This window comes from Drosophila biarmipes, chromosome 3R, assembly GCF_025231255.1.
Source record: "Drosophila biarmipes strain raj3 chromosome 3R, RU_DBia_V1.1, whole genome shotgun sequence".
Classification (NCBI taxonomy): Eukaryota; Metazoa; Arthropoda; class Insecta; order Diptera; family Drosophilidae; genus Drosophila; species Drosophila biarmipes.
This window is the reverse complement of record NC_066616.1, coordinates 21,242,796-21,260,378: the sequence shown is the minus strand read 5'-3', so window position 1 is coordinate 21,260,378 and position 17,583 is coordinate 21,242,796. Positions and strand designations below refer to the sequence as shown.

The 17,583-nt window shown below is 43.5% G+C and overlaps 6 protein-coding genes across 16 annotated transcripts; 2 read left to right on the top strand and 4 right to left on the bottom strand.

The window, feature by feature from the left end:
- The first annotated feature begins 1,488 nt into the window (after positions 1 to 1,488).
- LOC108026294 (protein TRC8 homolog) lies at positions 1,489 to 6,620 on the top strand. 2 transcript variants are annotated; one of them, XM_017097160.3, is made up of 7 exons: positions 1,489 to 2,558; positions 3,282 to 3,852; positions 4,043 to 4,583; positions 4,649 to 4,823; positions 5,016 to 5,212; positions 5,269 to 5,469; positions 5,555 to 6,620. In XM_017097160.3, the coding sequence occupies exons 1-7, from the start codon at positions 2,129 to 2,131 to the stop codon at positions 5,891 to 5,893; spliced, it is 2,454 nt and encodes an 817-aa protein (XP_016952649.1). In that variant the 5' UTR covers positions 1,489 to 2,128; the 3' UTR covers positions 5,894 to 6,620. The 2 variants fall into 2 exon arrangements, with proteins under 2 accessions (XP_016952649.1, XP_016952650.1); XM_017097161.3 differs by having other exon boundaries at positions 1,490 to 2,558; positions 5,031 to 5,212.
- LOC108026295 (F-box/LRR-repeat protein fbxl-1) lies at positions 6,556 to 10,762 on the bottom strand. 8 transcript variants are annotated; one of them, XM_050888587.1, is made up of 7 exons: positions 10,666 to 10,762; positions 9,747 to 9,999; positions 8,198 to 8,522; positions 7,524 to 8,142; positions 7,289 to 7,456; positions 7,023 to 7,226; positions 6,556 to 6,967 (listed from the first exon to the last, which is right to left on the bottom strand). In XM_050888587.1, the coding sequence occupies exons 2-7, from the start codon at positions 9,828 to 9,830 to the stop codon at positions 6,832 to 6,834; spliced, it is 1,536 nt and encodes a 511-aa protein (XP_050744544.1). In that variant the 5' UTR covers positions 9,831 to 9,999; positions 10,666 to 10,762; the 3' UTR covers positions 6,556 to 6,831. The 8 variants fall into 8 exon arrangements, with proteins under 8 accessions (XP_050744544.1, XP_050744543.1, XP_016952655.1 ...); XM_050888586.1 differs by having other exon boundaries at positions 10,581 to 10,722; XM_017097166.3 differs by having other exon boundaries at positions 9,747 to 9,936; positions 10,581 to 10,710.
- Positions 10,763 to 11,017: 255 nt separating this feature from the next.
- Positions 11,018 to 11,489, bottom strand: LOC108026125 (protein Diedel). The gene has a single exon (XM_017096828.3). It carries the CDS (start codon positions 11,487 to 11,489, stop codon positions 11,142 to 11,144), a length of 348 nt encoding a protein of 115 aa, XP_016952317.1. The 3' UTR covers positions 11,018 to 11,141.
- A 248-nt stretch (positions 11,490 to 11,737) lies between these two features.
- On the bottom strand, positions 11,738 to 12,185 carry LOC108026124 (protein Diedel-like). Its single transcript, XM_017096827.3, has one exon. It carries the CDS (start codon positions 12,178 to 12,180, stop codon positions 11,833 to 11,835), a length of 348 nt encoding a protein of 115 aa, XP_016952316.1. The 5' UTR covers positions 12,181 to 12,185; the 3' UTR covers positions 11,738 to 11,832.
- Positions 12,186 to 14,050: 1,865 nt separating this feature from the next.
- Positions 14,051 to 14,407, bottom strand: LOC108025991 (protein Diedel-like). Its single transcript, XM_017096683.1, has one exon. It carries the CDS (start codon positions 14,405 to 14,407, stop codon positions 14,051 to 14,053), a length of 357 nt encoding a protein of 118 aa, XP_016952172.1.
- Positions 14,408 to 15,031: 624 nt separating this feature from the next.
- Positions 15,032 to 17,436, top strand: LOC108026020 (uncharacterized). Of its 3 annotated transcripts, none has more exons than XM_017096711.3 (4): positions 15,032 to 15,128; positions 16,066 to 16,421; positions 16,708 to 16,775; positions 16,831 to 17,436. In XM_017096711.3, the coding sequence occupies exons 2-4, from the start codon at positions 16,096 to 16,098 to the stop codon at positions 17,190 to 17,192; spliced, it is 756 nt and encodes a 251-aa protein (XP_016952200.1). In that variant the 5' UTR covers positions 15,032 to 15,128; positions 16,066 to 16,095; the 3' UTR covers positions 17,193 to 17,436. The 3 variants fall into 3 exon arrangements, with proteins under 3 accessions (XP_016952200.1, XP_016952201.1, XP_043949439.1); XM_017096712.3 differs by having other exon boundaries at positions 15,040 to 15,197; XM_044093504.2 differs by lacking the exon at positions 15,032 to 15,128 and adding an exon at positions 15,202 to 15,218.
- The last annotated feature ends 147 nt before the right edge of the window (positions 17,437 to 17,583 follow it).

Genomic DNA, 17,583 nt, shown 5'->3' with positions numbered 1-17,583 from the left:
CATGTCCCTCTATAAGCAAAGGAAAAGTTAAAATCGCCTTCGAGCGTAATTTGTGCAATTTGCTGCCCCTTCAAATAGGCAACACGAATCGCTGGCCGAAACCTCATGCAAACTATGCAAATTAGATGGGCCTAAAAAGTTGGTGGCAAGAAGCAAACTCTTAACACTCTAATATGATTTATTATATTTATATTTTTTAGAAAAAAGTGCTTCATGAGCTTAGCTTTTCAATATTATTGGTAATAAACTAATAAATAAAATAAATTAAAACTGAAAATTGGCATTATCTAAGTCAATAAATATATAGAACCTTCAAAAATATCCTTTAAAATCTGTAAGCAAAGATGTAGAACAAATAATAGGGAATGCATATTTACCAAATTAAAAAAAAGGGTAATATCTAAATGTATATATGTGACATTTGGAGCCGAAATGGAGGGTTTTAAATTGGTTTTGAAAAGTTGCATTTTTACCTTCAGATATTATATACAACAAAAGTTTCCAACATTTAACACAAACCATAGTACCCCCAATACCCTTGGCTTGAAAAAATCGACAAACATGCATTCGTCGACTTAGGAACCGGCTGTTTGTTATGACCTGTGCAGTTTGTTTTAAATTCTTGTGGCGCGGCATGAAAAATCAATTATGTTAGTTGAACTTTCTAAACAATTGCGCATAATTACGAGCGTTGCGTTGGGGACGAAACCGAAGCGAAACCGAAATGCGGACTGCATTGCATTGCCGTTGCCTCAATTTGTGCATTTGCATAAGATAAGGGTTGGGGCATTTTCCAGGGGCTTTGTGCCACGAAACAAACAAGAAAGAACAACAATTAAGGTCCCAAATGGCAAAAGTTAATGACCGAACAATTGAGGAAATTCACATAAATGGCTTCGGGGCCTGCGGGCACGGATTAGAATTGGGCACATTCGAAAGAATGTCGGAAATGCTTAACCGGGAAACGTTTTCAGAACAAGGAACTGCGGGCATTTCGAGAACTATGACGAACGGATATGACTTCTGAAGGAAAGTCAATTGGAAATCGCTCAACGCTCCACACTTATTTATTATATTAATATTTATTTTAAACCTTTGAGTTAAACAACATACATGTTAAAATAAATACATACCTAAATTATCGGTTGGCATTCAAATTTTAATATTTAAATCTTATTCTTATCACGTCGCAACTAAATTTAAATTCCACAGACGACGCGCCAACTTACCAGCAGTTCTTGTTATCGATAGCCAAGAGAGCAGTTCTAGCCAACACTATTCACCAACAGCTGTTAATTTACTGTTATTTGAATCAAAACTGAAAATTTCAAATAAAATTGTACTAAACATTTATTCTTCAAAACAATTAAAATAAGAACTAATCTCTTACAACAACATTTGAGAATTATAAGGACATCATTTAAGACAGTGAAAATGATAATAAACACGAAATTTAGTTGTTATTACTCAGAAGGCTAGGACTGACCCTTTAGAAAATAGTTTTTCAATAAATTAATTAAAATTTCCAGTACTCCCGTCCGACACGGACAAACACGCGCCATCACACTCCTTGATTGCCAGCGCAATTTCAAAATCCGCCGGGAGAGCGCCAAGCAGACAGCTGGGTGGGACTATCGATAGCGGGCGAGCGCAGGCGTTGGCCAACACTGGCCGCAGATCCGATAGGCGGCCGCGCCAATCGATAGCTGGGTCGAAGAAGGAGGAGGAGACGAGAAAGAGGAGAAAAACAAAAACCAATTGTGAAAAGTGTAAAGTTTAGAGCAAAGGAGCATTGCGTGGGCAAAGCGGAGGACAAACGACGAACCTGCCGAAACGAAACTAAACCTACCTTTAAACACTAGGTTTTCTAGGGCTCACCAGCTTGAGTTTTGCACCTGCTGAAAGTCTCACACACGCACAAGCACCCACACACACCCAAATCGTCAGTCTCCCCTTACTTTTTTTTTCTTTGCGAAATCCAAGACGAAGGCGAAATCCACAACAAATGCAGATTGGAGTTTGATTGGCTGTTTGCGATTAGTGCCGAGTCACGCGGGATCAGCAAGCTATAGCCGATCCGGAGTATAGCTTCGGGCAAAGCGAGGCGTAGCCAAGGTACCAGAGCACCATGTCCGTGCGGACGAAGGTTCTCGGCCTGGTGGACGTGATGATGCGCGTTCCGCCGATAATGGTCATCGACGAGATCCTGAAGATCGGCATGGGCCTGCCCACGCGACTCTATCCGGACAAGGATAGGGGCGGCCCCGGTGCCAGCATAGCCCCGCCAACAGAGTCCCCGCCAGAGTCATCCAATCCCCTCGCCAGCATCAAGGAGTTCTTCGGCCTCGGCTCGGGCGATGGTCTCGGCCAAATGACCCCCGCCGTCGCTGCCGCTCAATCTGCCCTGGAACAGACCATCGAGAATGCCTCCCAGTCCGCGAAAACCCACGGAATGCTCAGCTCCGTCTTCAACACCGTCATGGACGAACTGTCCCAGGACCAAACGCTGGCAGATGTACTCAGCATCACCACGGTCAAGTTCGTCATCTGCCTATTCGGTGAGTCATCAGCATGGTTCACCTAGAAACATTATTTGGAATGGCAAATACACGTCATGGTGGCAACAACGTGGTTCAAGTGCGAAATGGGTTTCAATTACCATGGTTGTATGGTATTAGCTGGGAAATTTCAATTGCTCTACGAGTTAATCCTTGAAATATTTGTACATTTACGAACGATGCAGGTTACAAGATCTTCTAATCTGAAAATATCAATATTAAATCTCACCTTTCATTTGTTTTTATAGAGGCTTTTTAAGCCTTCACTACCTTTGCCAATTTTACCAAGTCACTCTGAAGCAAATAATTTATAATTGGAATAAGAATAGATAGTGTAGAAGTGGCCGATAAGAAATTATCATACAGTTTTAGCCATACTTTTAATTAGCATTATCATTCTGAATAGTAAATAATGTTTGCAAAGTTGAATTAAATGCTTACTTTTTACAAAATACAATGTCATCAAGAAAATTATTAAGTTTTGTCACGTTGAAAGATCATTTTCGCTTTTTAAAAGTATGTATTGTAAGCTGTAATATGTTACGGAAGGCTAGTTTTATTCCCATAAAACCAGAAATGTAAACAGAGTCAATTAAATTATTCTAAGTTCATTGATTTCGACCCTCTGACGAAACCATCTGAAATTCCAAGGGTTGCTTATCGGACGTACTTTGCACGCTACTAAAACGTAAATACTTGACACATTATCTCTGTGGCTTGCAGGTTTCCTGTCCGCCGCTTGCATCTTCATGCTCTGGACCCGCCACCTGGTGATGGTCTACATGTTCCTCACCTCGCTGGGCCTCACCTTCCTGTCATACTGGTCGAATGTGAGTGCGCTGGCGCTAATGGAGCGGAGTCCCAGCATACTGGAGGATCTGATGTCGCTCAATACCACGAGATTACTGGACTCGGGCGGGGTGGTCATGTCGCTGGCGCCGCATCTGATGGCCCAGTGGTTCATGGGCATGCTGTTCGCCTACATCCACCTGGGTCCGAGGTTCGAGATGCTCCAGAAGTCGATGCCCATCATTTTCGCTAGTCCAATTCTGGTGGCCATGCTTCCACTGCCGCCGAAAATAGTACAACAGCTGCCAGTGGTGGCCGGATTTACGCCCATCATCCTAACGAAAATCACGCTGATGCACAGCGCCATGGAGGCCAGTCGGACTGTCTACAACGGGTATCAGTACGCCCTGAACTTTGTGTCCAACTTTGGACTGTCGGCGCTCATAGAGAATGAATGGCAACGGCTGAATGTGCCCAACGTTTTGAGGGTTTTTTGGACCATCAGGTGGGTATCACAAACGGTTTAATAATTTATGCCCATGGAACGTTTTAATTTACGTATTAAGTAAATGTGTTAGTTGAACGTGGCCATTAGTCACCGTGTATATAACATTTAAGCTTTAGTAGCCAGTTCTTTTGGCCGTGATTTATTGCATTTAAAACATATCAAACTAATTATATTTTTAAATTTATAGAATCATTCAAGGTGGCTATGCTCTGGCCACGACGGAGTCCGAAGAGCCATTGGAACTAATGCCTGCCACACAGAAGCTGCTCGTCGATGGCTGTGAAACTCTGACAGCGGTTTTGGGCATGACGGGTGTCATCTCGATGATCTGCCATTACATCGGACGCGGCTTCCAGTGGTACCTGCTGACCTACGACAACGACGAGGAGAAGTCGCTTGGCACTGTTTCGGCCGTGCTATTCTACATACTTGCTCTGCAGACGGGTTTAACCTCGCTGTCGCCGGACAAACGCTTCATTAGGCTGTGCAGAAATCTGTGCCTGCTGATGACCGCTCTGCTGCACTTCCTTCACAACATCGTCTCGCCCATACTGATGTCGCTAAGTGCCGCCCGGAATCCCTCCCGAAAACGCCATGTGCGCGCTCTCACAGTCTGCGCTTTCCTCGTGGTGATGCCCGTATCCCTGCTCTACTACCTCTGGTCACAGCGATCCATATCCACCTGGCTGCTGGCGGTTACCGCCTTCTCCGTCGAGGTGATCGTCAAGGTGGGTAAAAAATCTGTTTGGAAATCCCTGCATTACTTGTTAACCTGTTATACATCATCATCCAGGTGCTCGTCTCGCTGGCTACCTACACGCTCTTCCTGTTGGATGCCCGCCGTCAGTTCTTCTGGGAAAAGCTCGACGACTATCTGTACTATGTTCGGGCTTTTGGAAATTCCGTGGAATTCTGTTTCGGCATCCTCCTGTTCATCAACGGTGCTTGGATCCTCATATTCGAGTCGGGTAAGTCGTCGTCTAGCGTGCCACGTCCCTGTTACATTAACACATGAGTAAGCGATTCCATCGCCGCATTTCATTGCCATTTGTGCATCGGATCCGGATCTCGAGTCCACCCTGTTCCGCGGTTCTGTTCTGTGTGTGCATGTAATATTTTTATTTGGTTGATTTTGTGTACCGATAAATATAACTTGATAGCCCAAAATGCTACAGGCGGCGCCATCAGAGCGATCATGATGTGCATCCATGCCTACTTTAATATCTGGTGCGAGGCCCGGGCGGGATGGTCGGTCTTCATGAAGCGCCGTTCGGCTGTCCACAAGATCTCTGCCCTGCCGGAGGCAACTCCTGCCCAGCTGCAGGCATTCGACGATGTCTGCGCCATTTGCTATCAGGTAAGTTCAACAATAATGCAGTAAGTATACCTAAACTTTCCGCTTATTTCAAATAGGAAATGTATTCTGCCAAGATCACGCGGTGTCGTCACTTCTTCCATGGTGTCTGCCTGCGCAAGTGGCTGTATGTCCAGGATCGTTGCCCCTTGTGCCACGAGATTATGATGTATACGGACAAGGCAGAGGAAAATGCGCAGGAGGCGGAGCCCGCGGCAGTTGCCCAGGCTGAACAGCCACTTCGTATTTACCCGCGAGACGTGAGTAAAAGCGGGGCCATATTCATGCCTTAGGAAAAAACTGTTTATATCACTTACTGATAATACTTATATCTTGTTCTTCCAGGACGGAAACATTGCAGCTGCGCCGCGAAGATCGCCAGAGCGAGTTCCAGTTGAGGTGCCGGAGGCGACGGCCACCTCCTCAAATGCAGCAGCGGTGATCGGACTGGAGGCGGCATCGGCCATTGTCGACTCAGCAGCGGCTGTTGCGGAGGCGAGGTCTCTGTCCAACGTCTCCAGCAGCGCCACGCAAAGAATCAGCGCCAGCGGAAGCAGTGACGGCAGCTACATCTCAGCATCCGGCCAACCACCGCCGCCGACGGCCACCTCGGCTGCTGCTGTGGCCACGGCGGCGGCCAGCAATACGACGCACATGTTCCGGATGTCGCAGGACCAGCAGTAAAAGGAACGGATCGGAACGGGAGCGCTCGGCGTACCTTGTTTTTCTTATATATCTTACTACTTGGAAATGTACTGTGTGTTAGTGTACTTATGTAAAAATTGCAAATCTTTGTAGCGATCCAAGGCTTCTCTATTTCTTTAACGAGCAATCTATTCCTATAACACAACGACACACACTCCCTAGGACACACGACAATTTATACACACTTACACCTCTGATCCTCATAGGCACACACATTTACGTATATATAAACACGCAGCCATGCTTAATTAAATTATATACCATGCATATAATAGCGCGCTGAACGATAATGAGACGATAATTGAACCAGAGATCTATGTACGTTAAGTTTATGGTAAAAGATGATCCAAAAATGTTGAAACACACACAAAAAAAGCGTAGCCCTAAGTTTGCAGCGGATAAAAACAGTGTAAAAATACCATCAGCGGATAAAAAACAAACAAAAAAAGAAAAACAAACATTTTATGTGGTGAAGTCTGAAAATGATTTAATCAAGTTACCAAGTAAATCTAGTTAAAAACAACACGAAATCAACACAAATGAAAAACGAGAGCAAAACGAATTGAGTTGTATAATTTTGTAATGTAAAAATAACTTGAATAAGAAAACCCTTGTTTTGTTTTTTATTTAAATTACCTACGTATGTTTATTTAGATTTAATGTAATTAAACGAAAGAAGCGAAAAATACAGAAAACATTAAAAACAGTCTAATGTAAGAGAAAACACACAGAAACAATTGTAGTGTTGACTTTTGACTAGAGATGTGGGTAGTCGGCTAAACCTGATCCGCAATGCGTTACAAAACTGTACCACTCTAAAAAACTCTTTTGTATTAACTAATTTGTTCAGTTTTTAAACTGCCTTTTTATATCAAACATTAAGCTTTGAAACGCATTGTATAGCCCACATTGATTCCTCAGTTGAAAATCAGATCGTTGTAGTTGCGGAGCAGGTGATAAGGTGACACCCGACAACAGGTGGTAGTGCGGACCACGGTGATGCGATCGGCGCGCTCGAAATTGGCTTTAACCGTCTCGTAATAGCGACCATCGCTGGAAAAATTAGTGTTATTTAAATGTGATACATAATTAATCGAAAGAAACGTACCTGAGCACCATGCATCGCAATTTGAGGCACTTGACACGCAGTATGTCAATGGCCTTTTGGCTTTTGTCGGAGAATCGCAGATTATCCGGATCCCAACGCAACTCCAGGCGCTCCAAGTTGCCGCAATTCGAGGCTATGGTGTCCATCAGCTGGTCCACGTGGATATTGACGCCCAGTTTCTCGGCAGTGCCCATGACAATGATCCTAAAGGGTGAGATAAAAACATTATTATGTATTAGAATTTTATTAATAATAACAACTCTTACTTGCAGTTGCCCAGCAAGGGAAGGATGCTCATCCACAACTGATCTGTGATGTGGGGCATTCCCGAGAGGCAGCAGGCGCTCAGTTGGTGACCCTGACGCTGTATAAACTTCAGGAGTCCTTCATCCGTGATGTTGTCTGAAGAGTCCAAGTCCAGGGAAATAAGGGATCTAAAAAAGTATTATTATTATATTATTTTTTCTAGAGAAACTTTAAAAACGTTGCATTTCAGCCCACCTGGTAGTGCCCGATTCCATCCATTGCTTGAGAACGCTATCATTAAATCCATTGATCTGTCCGGCGGATAGGAACTTCAAGCTGGGGATCCTGGTTAGCATATCCACCAGACACTCGGGCGAAAGGTCCGTGGCCGTAATGTCCAGTTCCTGCAAGGCGCACTTGTCCCACTCAGCCTGCATCACAAATTCGGACTTCAGACTGGTGCCGTTCATCAGCAGACAAGTCAGGCGTTTGGATCTCTGGATGAGGGTCTTCAGAGTGGAGCCGGTGACCTTGTTGCAGAAGTTAACAGCCAGACACTCCAGCTGGATGCAGTTGGAGCTGAAGGCGTCGATGTGCGAGTCGTCGATGAAGTTGATGCCGTACAGATTGATCACCCGCAAATTCGGAGTAGCCGACTTGAGCTTGTGGACGTTGATGACCTCGTAGATCTCCTCCTCCTCCTCCTCGCACTTCTCATAGGTGCCAATCAGGTGAAGCACCTCCAAGCCATTGATAAAGTTGTAGATCTTCCGCATGAAGCCCTCCATGAAGATCACCTCGGAGAGACAGACGCACATGTAGCGCAGCTTGGTGGGAAAGGCCTGCATCTCGCTGAAGTCGTGCAGCTGCATGGCTAAAAAAACAATTATTCATGTAGTAACTAATCCCGGATATGTTAAACGACCTACCTGTGGAGAAATCCAACAGCATGTGGGTCAAATTCGGACACTTGGCAGACAGTTCGTGGAGCACCGTGTGCGTGATCAGCTCGATGGGAAGTTCGATGTAGCGCAGTGTAGGACCAAATCTCACGGATATCAGTTGGAGCAGCATCTCCAGGGAGCCCACGTGCAAACCAGAGACCTCCGGCCGCAGGGACACATTCTTCCAGAGACGAGTATCGTAGGCGATCTGCCGCCATCGACGACAAATCCGGGCCAGGCGACAGATCTCCCGGTGCGACAAGTACGAGAAGATGTGCAGCAGCACCTTGTCGGGCAGCTTTTCGATGGTCTGTGGGCAAGACAAATAGTATGGTTAAACAGGAAAAAATGTACAAAATGAATTTATTTCTTAAAAGAAATATATTTTGTAATCAATTTACTGTTTTTAACAACTTATTGATGTTTTAAAATTTTGTTAAAAAAACCTTTTCTAACACGATGAACTATAACTTTTTAAGGAAGTTATTTATTGGACCTCTTTGGACCTAATGTTTTGATCAAGTTCGATATAGTTAAACATACATTCAAATGGCACCTCAAATTTTATATATATATTTCACTTGAGTGTATTTTATATCCCTCTCTTCTTTACAGAGAATTAGTCTCTCCTGGCCAATTGAGTGAGGACCCAAAGTAATGTGGAAAACTCATACCGTATCGGCGAAGGGACTGCGAACTGTGCCATCGGACAGATACACCTGCGAGGCTTCGACGGCCAGCTGACCCCAGATATCCGTGGAAATATCCATTCCTTAGGCCACTCGGGTGTATAGAACTGATTGGAAAGCACTTGCTTATATAAAATATAGGTAAAAACGGAGGAAACTACGCGTGTTCTGGCCTGCCAGCTGAATATCCGTCGGACTGAGCTACTTTCGCGCTACTGCGAGACGGATTCCCATCGACATAGCCATCGGAATCTCCAAAAGAACCGCCAGGCAATAGACTCAAGAGAACCGGGGGCCTATTTATAGACGAGCGCTAGTAACGAGAGCAGTGGCAGATCTGTCTCGGATGCATCAGCTGTTCGCAGGCCCCGCACCACTTACGCACTCGCCCAGAACCAGCCCACCGCCTAACCACCCACCCAGTGGTGCACTTTAAGAAAAGCCTCTTCAATATCATACAATAACAGTACAGTTCTTATAGAAGGGGATACCATAAATGTGAGTAAAAGTATGCGACGATTTACTGAGAGTACCATGTTCTATGAATAACTACCAAAAATCGGACTTCTTCTTTTTTAAAGCATACTTTTAGGCACCTTTTCGATTACGTGGCAGCTGTTATTACTTGAGTAACTAAAATTAGGATCTTATTCCTGATAAGTCCTACATTTCTAAAACAAAAAATAAATTTAATTTATAATTTAAGGTGTATTTTTAAGATCAACTTATCTCTCAGTGTCAGCAAGGTACATAGGAACGCATGTTGTTTGTTGCCAAGACTTCTATATATACGCGATCGGTCGGCCGGGTTTGTTTTGTTTACTATATCGCTACACAGCACTTACCAGTCTCGTCTTCACCACCCCCGAGTCATGAAGTCCGATGGCCTGCGATGAGGTTTGCGCTGCCAAAACATTCCAATTATCCATCGTGGGCACTGCTCTAACTCTGGGATCGGATCAGCCGGGAGATTTTCTGTGTTTTCTCTTGTATAATATATAAGGTTTTTCTGGACCCGTGTGGTACTACTTCTATCTGTGGGAAATATGCAGAAAGGCGCCGGTTTGTGTCGTTGTAGGAGTAGTTCGCAGGCGAAGTCTATAAGTAGCCAGCATTCATTCATGAGATAAGCAATTTCTACGAGGCTTCCCCGATTAGTCACGAGTTCTTCTATGCGTTTACCAGATAATCTAATTAAATTAATTCTAATACTACAAATTTAGTAGGAAGATATTTTAAATTCTTGCCTAATCAAGCCACTCCTCAGCATATTTAACAGCCGAATTGGGTTAAAAGCCACACAGAAACACATAATTACCCATTTGATTAATTGATCAAACAAAATTGTTAGACACACTCTACGAATAAACGAGCACGAGCACAAAGGCCATTAATTAATTACTTGCTGCCTTGCCTCGAATTGCAGTCAGTTGATTAAAATAGCGAAATTCAACAATGGCACGGCCGAATTATGCAAAATTAAGTGAACATTTTTTTGTGATCTTTTGATTTGCGAGTACACATCAAAATTTTGTTCACCCTTTGCCTGGGCTATTTATAGTCCGATTCGCCTGGTTCTTGTAGCAAATCGGCGAGGATGCCAGTACAATGCTCAAAAATCACCGAAAAATAATGCAATTTCGTAACTTTCGCACAACAATGTGGGGGGTCGAAAATACTTGGCGAATTCACTGCTGCGATGGCAAATTACTGGCAAATTGCTTGCAAGAATCCGGCGAAAATCGATGGGTTTTACGGCATTACATGGGCGAAATTTTCCGCGTTCTCGATGGCTCCACAACTCTCTGGCAACTGAGAAAATCAGGCGTCCGCGGAAAATGGTTTATGCCAAAATCCACTCGGCTAGTTGGTCGTACTCTACGGATCCGTGGGGCTTGGAGGGGTTCCTGGGGGCGATCGCTGTGCAGAGAGCGAGTGCAGGCGTCATTTGGCGCAGTCGGCAGACGCAGACCTGGCATATGTTTCCCATGGCGACAGGCCAACTGAGGGGCCGCCTCCAAGGGGCGCGACCGATCGTTGGGAAGCGGATATTATATTCTTAAATTTGGCAAATTGAAGGGGATTAATTACCCACTCTTTGTGGCCATTTATCAAATGGAAGGGGAAGATAGGCCCGAAGGACCATTTTATTTTAACATCATTAACAAAGTTTCTTTCCCAAATTGATGTTACAATTTTTGTTTATATTTCAAATAAATTTATTACCAAATTCCTCAAATTTAAATGACGTTCCTGACATTCCCGCGGACTTCAATTCCGTAGGCCTTGTTCCTTTCAACAAAGCTCTGGGACCAATCGCCGTAACGACATCCGCGACCGCAGTTGCAGCCGAAAATGTTGCACGATCCCTCGCCGCAATATGAGCCCACCCTCTTCACTCCATCGGCGCAAATGGTGATTTCGCACCAGTGGGACTCGTATCCGAATCCCCCAACATCCGCGCATTCCCCCCTGTTCATTTTGAAGGACACCACCTCGCTGGAGGTGCAGCACTCCGCCGCGGACTGGTCGACGAGGCCCAGACAGCAGATCCCGATGAGGAGCAGAGAAAGTGGTGCGGATGCCATGGCTGGATGCTTTGAGGAAAGTGAGGATTTGTCCCCGGAAAATCGCGATTTTATGTGGTTTCAATAGGCAACCATTTCGCTGAGGTTGCAAAAATGTCCAAAGCTATTGGGTGAATTGATAGCTGCCCATTTCCAACTAATTGTTTACAATCAGTAAACTTATGTAGAATTTCCATTAGTGTTAGAATGTACTCGAAAATACATTGCTTTAAGAGATAAGCGGTACTATTATGAGATTTTCCGATGCCACAACTTTATTTATATATTTACTGTGCACTTTTATTGCCAAATTTAATTGGTAAATTTTTGAAGATGGTACATGTGTTCATACATAACTTCAACTTTAAAGGGGGATCCTCACGACCTCGAGGATTTCGATTCCGTAGTCCCTGTTCCTTTGCACGAAGCTCTGGGTCCACTCGCCCCTCAGACATCCGCCATCGCAGTTGCAGCCGAAAATGTTGCACGATGCCTGGCCGCAATATGTGCCCACCTTCTTCACTCCATCGGCGCAAATGGTGATTTCGCACCTGTGGGGATTGTACCCAGATCCTCCAACATCCTCGCACTCTCCCCGGTCCATTTTAAAGGTCACCTCCTCCCTGGAGGTGCAGCACTCGGCACCAGATTGCTCGACGAGGGCCAGGCAACAAGTTCCGATGAGGAGCAGAGAAACTAGTGGGGATGCCATGGCTAGATGCTTTGGGGAAACTGATGATTTCCTCCTGGAACATCACCATTTTATATGCTCTCCATAGGCACCTACTTTGCTAGCATTGCAAAAATCTCGAAAGTTAGTGCGAAAATTGGTAATTACCCATTTCTAACGAAATATACTGATAAAGCAATTAAAGCTGAGTTTCCATAAGCGCTATAACTATTCGCAATAATTCAAATTGCAAAACGATTCCGAGAAGGACGAGGAGGAGTTACATTACTTGGTATCCCACCATCGTGAGACTGACAAACTTGGTCCGAAATTACTAGTAGGGTTTAACCAAGAACAGACTTTGACTCTGTGTTCCTGCTCTATTTTTATTCAATTTTATAGTAATTTTAGTCATTTCTTTTTAAAATAGGCAGTGTAATATTTTTGTAGCATTTGATTTATTTAGTTATTCAGTATTCATACAAAACCTTTCATGCTTTCAGATCAGGGGTAACAACTCAGATTATTATTTAAAAATAAGAACCGACTTAGTCTTTGTCTTTCTGCGAAGTTCTCCGTTTTTATATTGTTATTTATATGTCTGTATATTGTTATTTATTAAAAATTCATACAAAACATTATCGTCTTAACAAGTTTTGGAGGAATCCCGGTGTTTTTTTGAGGGAAATTTATATATTTTCCCCAGTAACGTGTTTCGTGCAGGATTTAAAGCCCGTTTCCAAGATATTACAAATTTTTTTAAATGTGGGCCATATTTTCAAGATTCAGGATTGTCATATGCGATTTCGCCTTTTCCCCGACAAATGAGTTTGGTATAAGATTCCGATTCCGTATGAAGAATAATTTTGCAAGAAACTCTCGGCCCAATCGCCTCGAAGACATCTGCAGTTGCAGCCAAAAATGTTGCACGATCCTTGGCCACAATATCGGTCCACTTTCCTCTTTCCATCGGCGCAAATGGTGATTTCGCACCTTGTATTATCACCATTGAGTCCATATCCTCCCACATCCCCACAGGCTCCCGAGAACATTTCAAAGACAAAACTGAGCTCGCGGTCACAACATTCAGCCGCGGACTTCTTGACGAGTGCCAAAATTCCGAGTAGGAGCAGAAAAACTATTGGTGATTTCATGCTTAGATGTTTTGGTATAACTGAATATTTTTTCTGAAAAACCGCGAATTTATATGCTCTTCATTCGCACACAGTTTTAATTTTAATGACTCTATAAGAATATAACAAACAAGAAAAGAAGTTAACTTCGAAGTTTGTATACACTTGCAGTTATAAAAAATAATCAATAATTTTATTAAATTGAATTCGAAATTCTTAAAAGTATAAAAATGTATATTCCCAATGTTAAAAAACACGAAAGATATACATTTTTTTAAATTTCTTCCCCGATAGTTCCTATGGGAGCTATAAGATATAGTTGTCCGATCCGGCTGGTTCAAACTTATATACTACCTGCAATAGAAAGAAGACTTTTGGGAAAGTTTCAGCCCGATACCTTTAAAACTGAGAGACTAGTTTGCGTAGAAACGGACGGACAGACGAACGGACAGACGGGCATGGCTAGATCGACTCGTCTTGTGACGCTGATCAAGAATATATAAACTTTATGGTGTCGGAAAAGTCTCCTTCACTGCGTTGCAAACTTCTGACTGAAATCATTATACCCTCTGCAAGGGTATACAAATACAAGAGATAAGAGCTAAGTTTATAAGTTTTTGATAAGCAAAAATATGTATTTAAGATTTAGTGACGCCCAATATAACTCATAACATTGTAAACATTTGAATCAAAGTTGAATTTATTAAAAAAGATGTTGATTATATTAAGCATGAAAATTTAATTTGAATTAAATAATTTTCCTCTAGCTCCATTGCTCATCAGCCGCCATAAGGAGCCATCCTGTTCACATTGATGACCTCGACTCCGTAGATTTCGTATCTCTCCGCAAAGGTTCGGGACCAGTCGCCTTCAAGGCAGCCGCCATCGCAGTTGCAGCCAAAGACGTTGCACGATCCCTGGCCACAGAACATGCCCACCTGGGCCAGTCCATCGGCGCAGATGAGGAGTTGGCAGGCGTCGCGACCGATGGCATATCCTCCCACGTCCTTGCAGGTTCCCCTCGCAATTTTGAAAGTCACCTCCTCCTTGGTGGCGCAACACACCGCCGAGGACTGGTGGACGAGGCCCAGGCAGCAGATCCCGATGAGGAGTAGGGAAACTAGTGGGGATGCCATGGCTGGATGCTTTGAGGAAACTGATATTTTCTCTTCGAAGACTTGCGGTTTTATACGTCCTCCATAGGCACCCTTTTCGCTGAGGTTTTCAAAATTGTTAAGGTTGTTGGGAAAACTGATAACTACCCAGTTCCAACGATTTTACTGATCTAGCAATTTTAGGCGAATTTTCTTGAGTGTTAGAAATTATTTAATGCATTGCAATAAGAAATAAGCGCTTCAGTTGTTAGACTTTCCGTGCAACAATTATATTTAAAGATTAGTAACGCTTCCCAAAAACAGATGCGTACACAATATGCACTAGCTAGGAATTTGGGTTCATAATGCAGTGACTGGGAATCACCAAATCAATATTCCATGGGCTTAAAAAAATTATTTATGAATCATTTTACTTTCAAATTTTTTATTTATAACGATCACCTGTAACGGAAATTAAATTTGAATTCGAACGATCGGCGTTGCCAGATGGGTTCTTACTGTAAGATCTTAACAGCGCTGCCCCGAGAGTAGAGATGGAAAAAGCATCGATTACCGATGTCTTTAAAACACCAATGTTAAAATTTCTCGATTTCGATAGCTATTAGATATTAAAATAGCGATATTCGATACATCCAAGTTATCATTAGTTATTTCACCGCCTAACTGTTCGGTTGTTGCCGCTCTCCTCGCTCCTTGCTGCACTGAGCCTATCTCCGTCTCCCTCCTGCCGTGATCGATAAACGTAGGTGTGCCCGCACCTGTGTGCGTGTATGTGTCAGCAGCGGAGTTTTGTTATTTATTCGTAAATTCTGTAAGAAATGTGATATTAAAGGTAGTTTATTAAGTAATTAACAGCTTTTGCCGCCTGAAAGTGATCACGGCAACTGGCACTCGAAAGCAGCAGGCGGAAGAACACAGTTTGTTTATGTTGGTACAGTGCGCGTTGCAACCAGTTTTGTGGGTGTGTGTGTGCTTGGGAGAGAGACGCCCTAAAGAGTTGTTATTGTTGTAAAAGCTATCGCATTCTAAAGATTGATATTATTTCAAAACAATGAAATATGTTTTCACTTTTCTTGTGTTAAAATATTGTTCAGGCAGAAATATTACTATTAGAGGAATAACAACCAAATATATATGTTATTGGGGGTGGTCACGGTCTTGAAAATGTAACCATCTAAAGTTACATATTCCTTTCCTTATTTAAATTTACTAATTTTGTATCTCACATAATTAAAAAGGGCTAAAAATACTATTATACTAATCAGAATTCATTTAAAAAAATGTTGATACATCTAGAAAAATATGTTTTTTTTTTTTGTTGTATATAAGCACCCTATTTTGTAGTGTATGAATAAATATCCATTATTTCCTCGTACAGCTTTAGGTATTAATTTACAGCTGACAAAGAAAATTTCAAAAATTAAAAATGTGCTTCCCCCTTTTTAAGTAAATGGAAATCGGCAAACCTGACCATCCACAATTCCTCTTAAGCAATTGTCGTAAACGAATGAGGTGTAATTACAATTATGTGGAATTAGAGTGCTCGAAAAGTGCCCAATTAATTAGGCCTAAGCCAATTGAGTGGCTTCCCCACGGATCCCCAAAGATGGCTTGGGCATATGCCCATTTTCCATCTTTATTTAAATTTTCATCTTATACCAAAAATTCTTTTTATTTAGGCACTCTGATCCGCCGACCCACTCGCCAAGATGTCCTACTCTGCGGAGCGAGCTTTGTCCTACCTGTACCCCCTGGCCATCGTGTCCTCGCTGTTCTGCTGCGTCTCCTCGGCGGTGGCCTGGTCGCACTGGCGCTACGTCCTGAACGCCTGCCCGGACACGAACTGCGGATGCGTGCTCCACAGCAGGAGCACCTACAACAGCTTCGAGGGCGGGAACATCGCCTACTGCCACTTTGCCACCTATGGACTGCTGCTGCCCCTGCTCTTCGCCGCCGTGCTGGCCATCTACCACGGGTATCGGATGTGCATCGGGCGTGGCAAGCCCAAGGCGGGCACAGCCACCATCCGGCAGCGGTGAGAGCTCCCCTTCCCATTCCGATCGAGTGTCTGGGGGTCAACTGGGGGGTTAATCGGCTTGCCGCACTTGTTTGCCCGCCAGCATGGGGCGTCCAGTTTGGCCTTATGCTAATGATGACCACCCGGCGGATGAGTAACGCAGCAAATTGCGAAATGCCCCATTAAAACAATTAAGCACTAGGAAGATTCTTTAAACAAATGGTGTTGAGAAAAAGTAGTGTGGGATTCTTAAATAGATCAGCTGACTTATTATTAATTATATTTTTTATGCTTTACCCAACAGTTCTGGCGACATGATTGTGGTGACCACCGAGTCCGAACTCACACCTGATGGCCTGTCACCTTACTACTGTGAGTATGAACCTTGCATCCCTTTAATATAATTATAATAAACTATGTTCTTTAGGGCTCCCTGCCACGGTTATCTCGGTGATCATGGCCATCTACCAACTGATCTATTCGTCCATTTTCACCGACGGCTTTGAGGTAACCTGCAAGCAGTACAGGGAATCGCTCTTGAAGGAGATCCAGGGCGTGGGCAACATAGTGCCCGTGATCAAATCCCGTCTCTCGTGCGCGGCAGTCTTCGATTTCATGGACTACTTGGTGGAGAGTATTTCCTACGAGCGCAGGCGCTACGGACGCATCAACACAGCCGCCTGTCTGTATATCACGCTGGTTTTCGCCTGGGTAGCTTTGTTTGCCTGGTTGGTCATCTGCGTGATCAACATCATCCACCTGCGACGCACTAAAGCAGCCAGGGTTTAAAGGAGCCATCCTGGGAGCTGGACTATCCTGCCCACATGAAGTTGGAGTGGGAGCAACGAAAGCAAAACACCCATTCACCCGCACATTCGCCTTATATTTAATCGTAGCCTTACGAAGCGCCACTTATTTATTAGTAGACACACATCGAGTACGTCCACGGTCCAAACCGCCATTTAAACGCATTGTACAAATAAATGTATGAACAACGAACGATTAATTAAATCACGATATAATTTGTATTATATTTTTTTTGTTATTTATACCAACTTTTGTTGTTCAGGGAATTATGACTTGTTACTATTTTATGGCTAATGATTCTGTGGGCATGATTCATTTACAAACGTAATATTTTATGTTTTAATACGTTAAGTTTTCCTAATCGAAATTGCCG

Coding starts and splice junctions, on each gene's coding strand:
- LOC108026294 (XM_017097160.3), top strand. CDS start 2,129: ATGTCCGTGCGGACGAAGGTTCTCGGCCTGGTGGACGTGATGATGCGC. Junction 2,559..3,281: donor GTTCGTCATCTGCCTATTCG/GTGAGTCATCAG, acceptor TGTGGCTTGCAG/GTTTCCTGTCCGCCGCTTGC. Junction 3,853..4,042: donor AGGGTTTTTTGGACCATCAG/GTGGGTATCACA, acceptor TTAAATTTATAG/AATCATTCAAGGTGGCTATG.
- LOC108026295 (XM_017097162.3), bottom strand. CDS start 8,982: ATGGATATTTCCACGGATATCTGGGGTCAGCTGGCCGTCGAAGCCTCG. Junction 8,143..8,197: donor GCTGTTGGATTTCTCCACAG/GTAGGTCGTTTA, acceptor TTGTTTTTTTAG/CCATGCAGCTGCACGACTTC. Junction 6,968..7,022: donor TTGCGATGCATGGTGCTCAG/GTACGTTTCTTT, acceptor TAATTTTTCCAG/CGATGGTCGCTATTACGAGA.
- LOC108026125 (XM_017096828.3), bottom strand. CDS start 11,489: ATGGCATCCGCACCACTTTCTCTGCTCCTCATCGGGATCTGCTGTCTG.
- LOC108026124 (XM_017096827.3), bottom strand. CDS start 12,180: ATGGCATCCCCACTAGTTTCTCTGCTCCTCATCGGAACTTGTTGCCTG.
- LOC108025991 (XM_017096683.1), bottom strand. CDS start 14,407: ATGGCATCCCCACTAGTTTCCCTACTCCTCATCGGGATCTGCTGCCTG.
- LOC108026020 (XM_017096711.3), top strand. CDS start 16,096: ATGTCCTACTCTGCGGAGCGAGCTTTGTCCTACCTGTACCCCCTGGCC. Junction 16,422..16,707: donor ACAGCCACCATCCGGCAGCG/GTGAGAGCTCCC, acceptor TTTACCCAACAG/TTCTGGCGACATGATTGTGG. Junction 16,776..16,830: donor TGGCCTGTCACCTTACTACT/GTGAGTATGAAC, acceptor TATGTTCTTTAG/GGCTCCCTGCCACGGTTATC.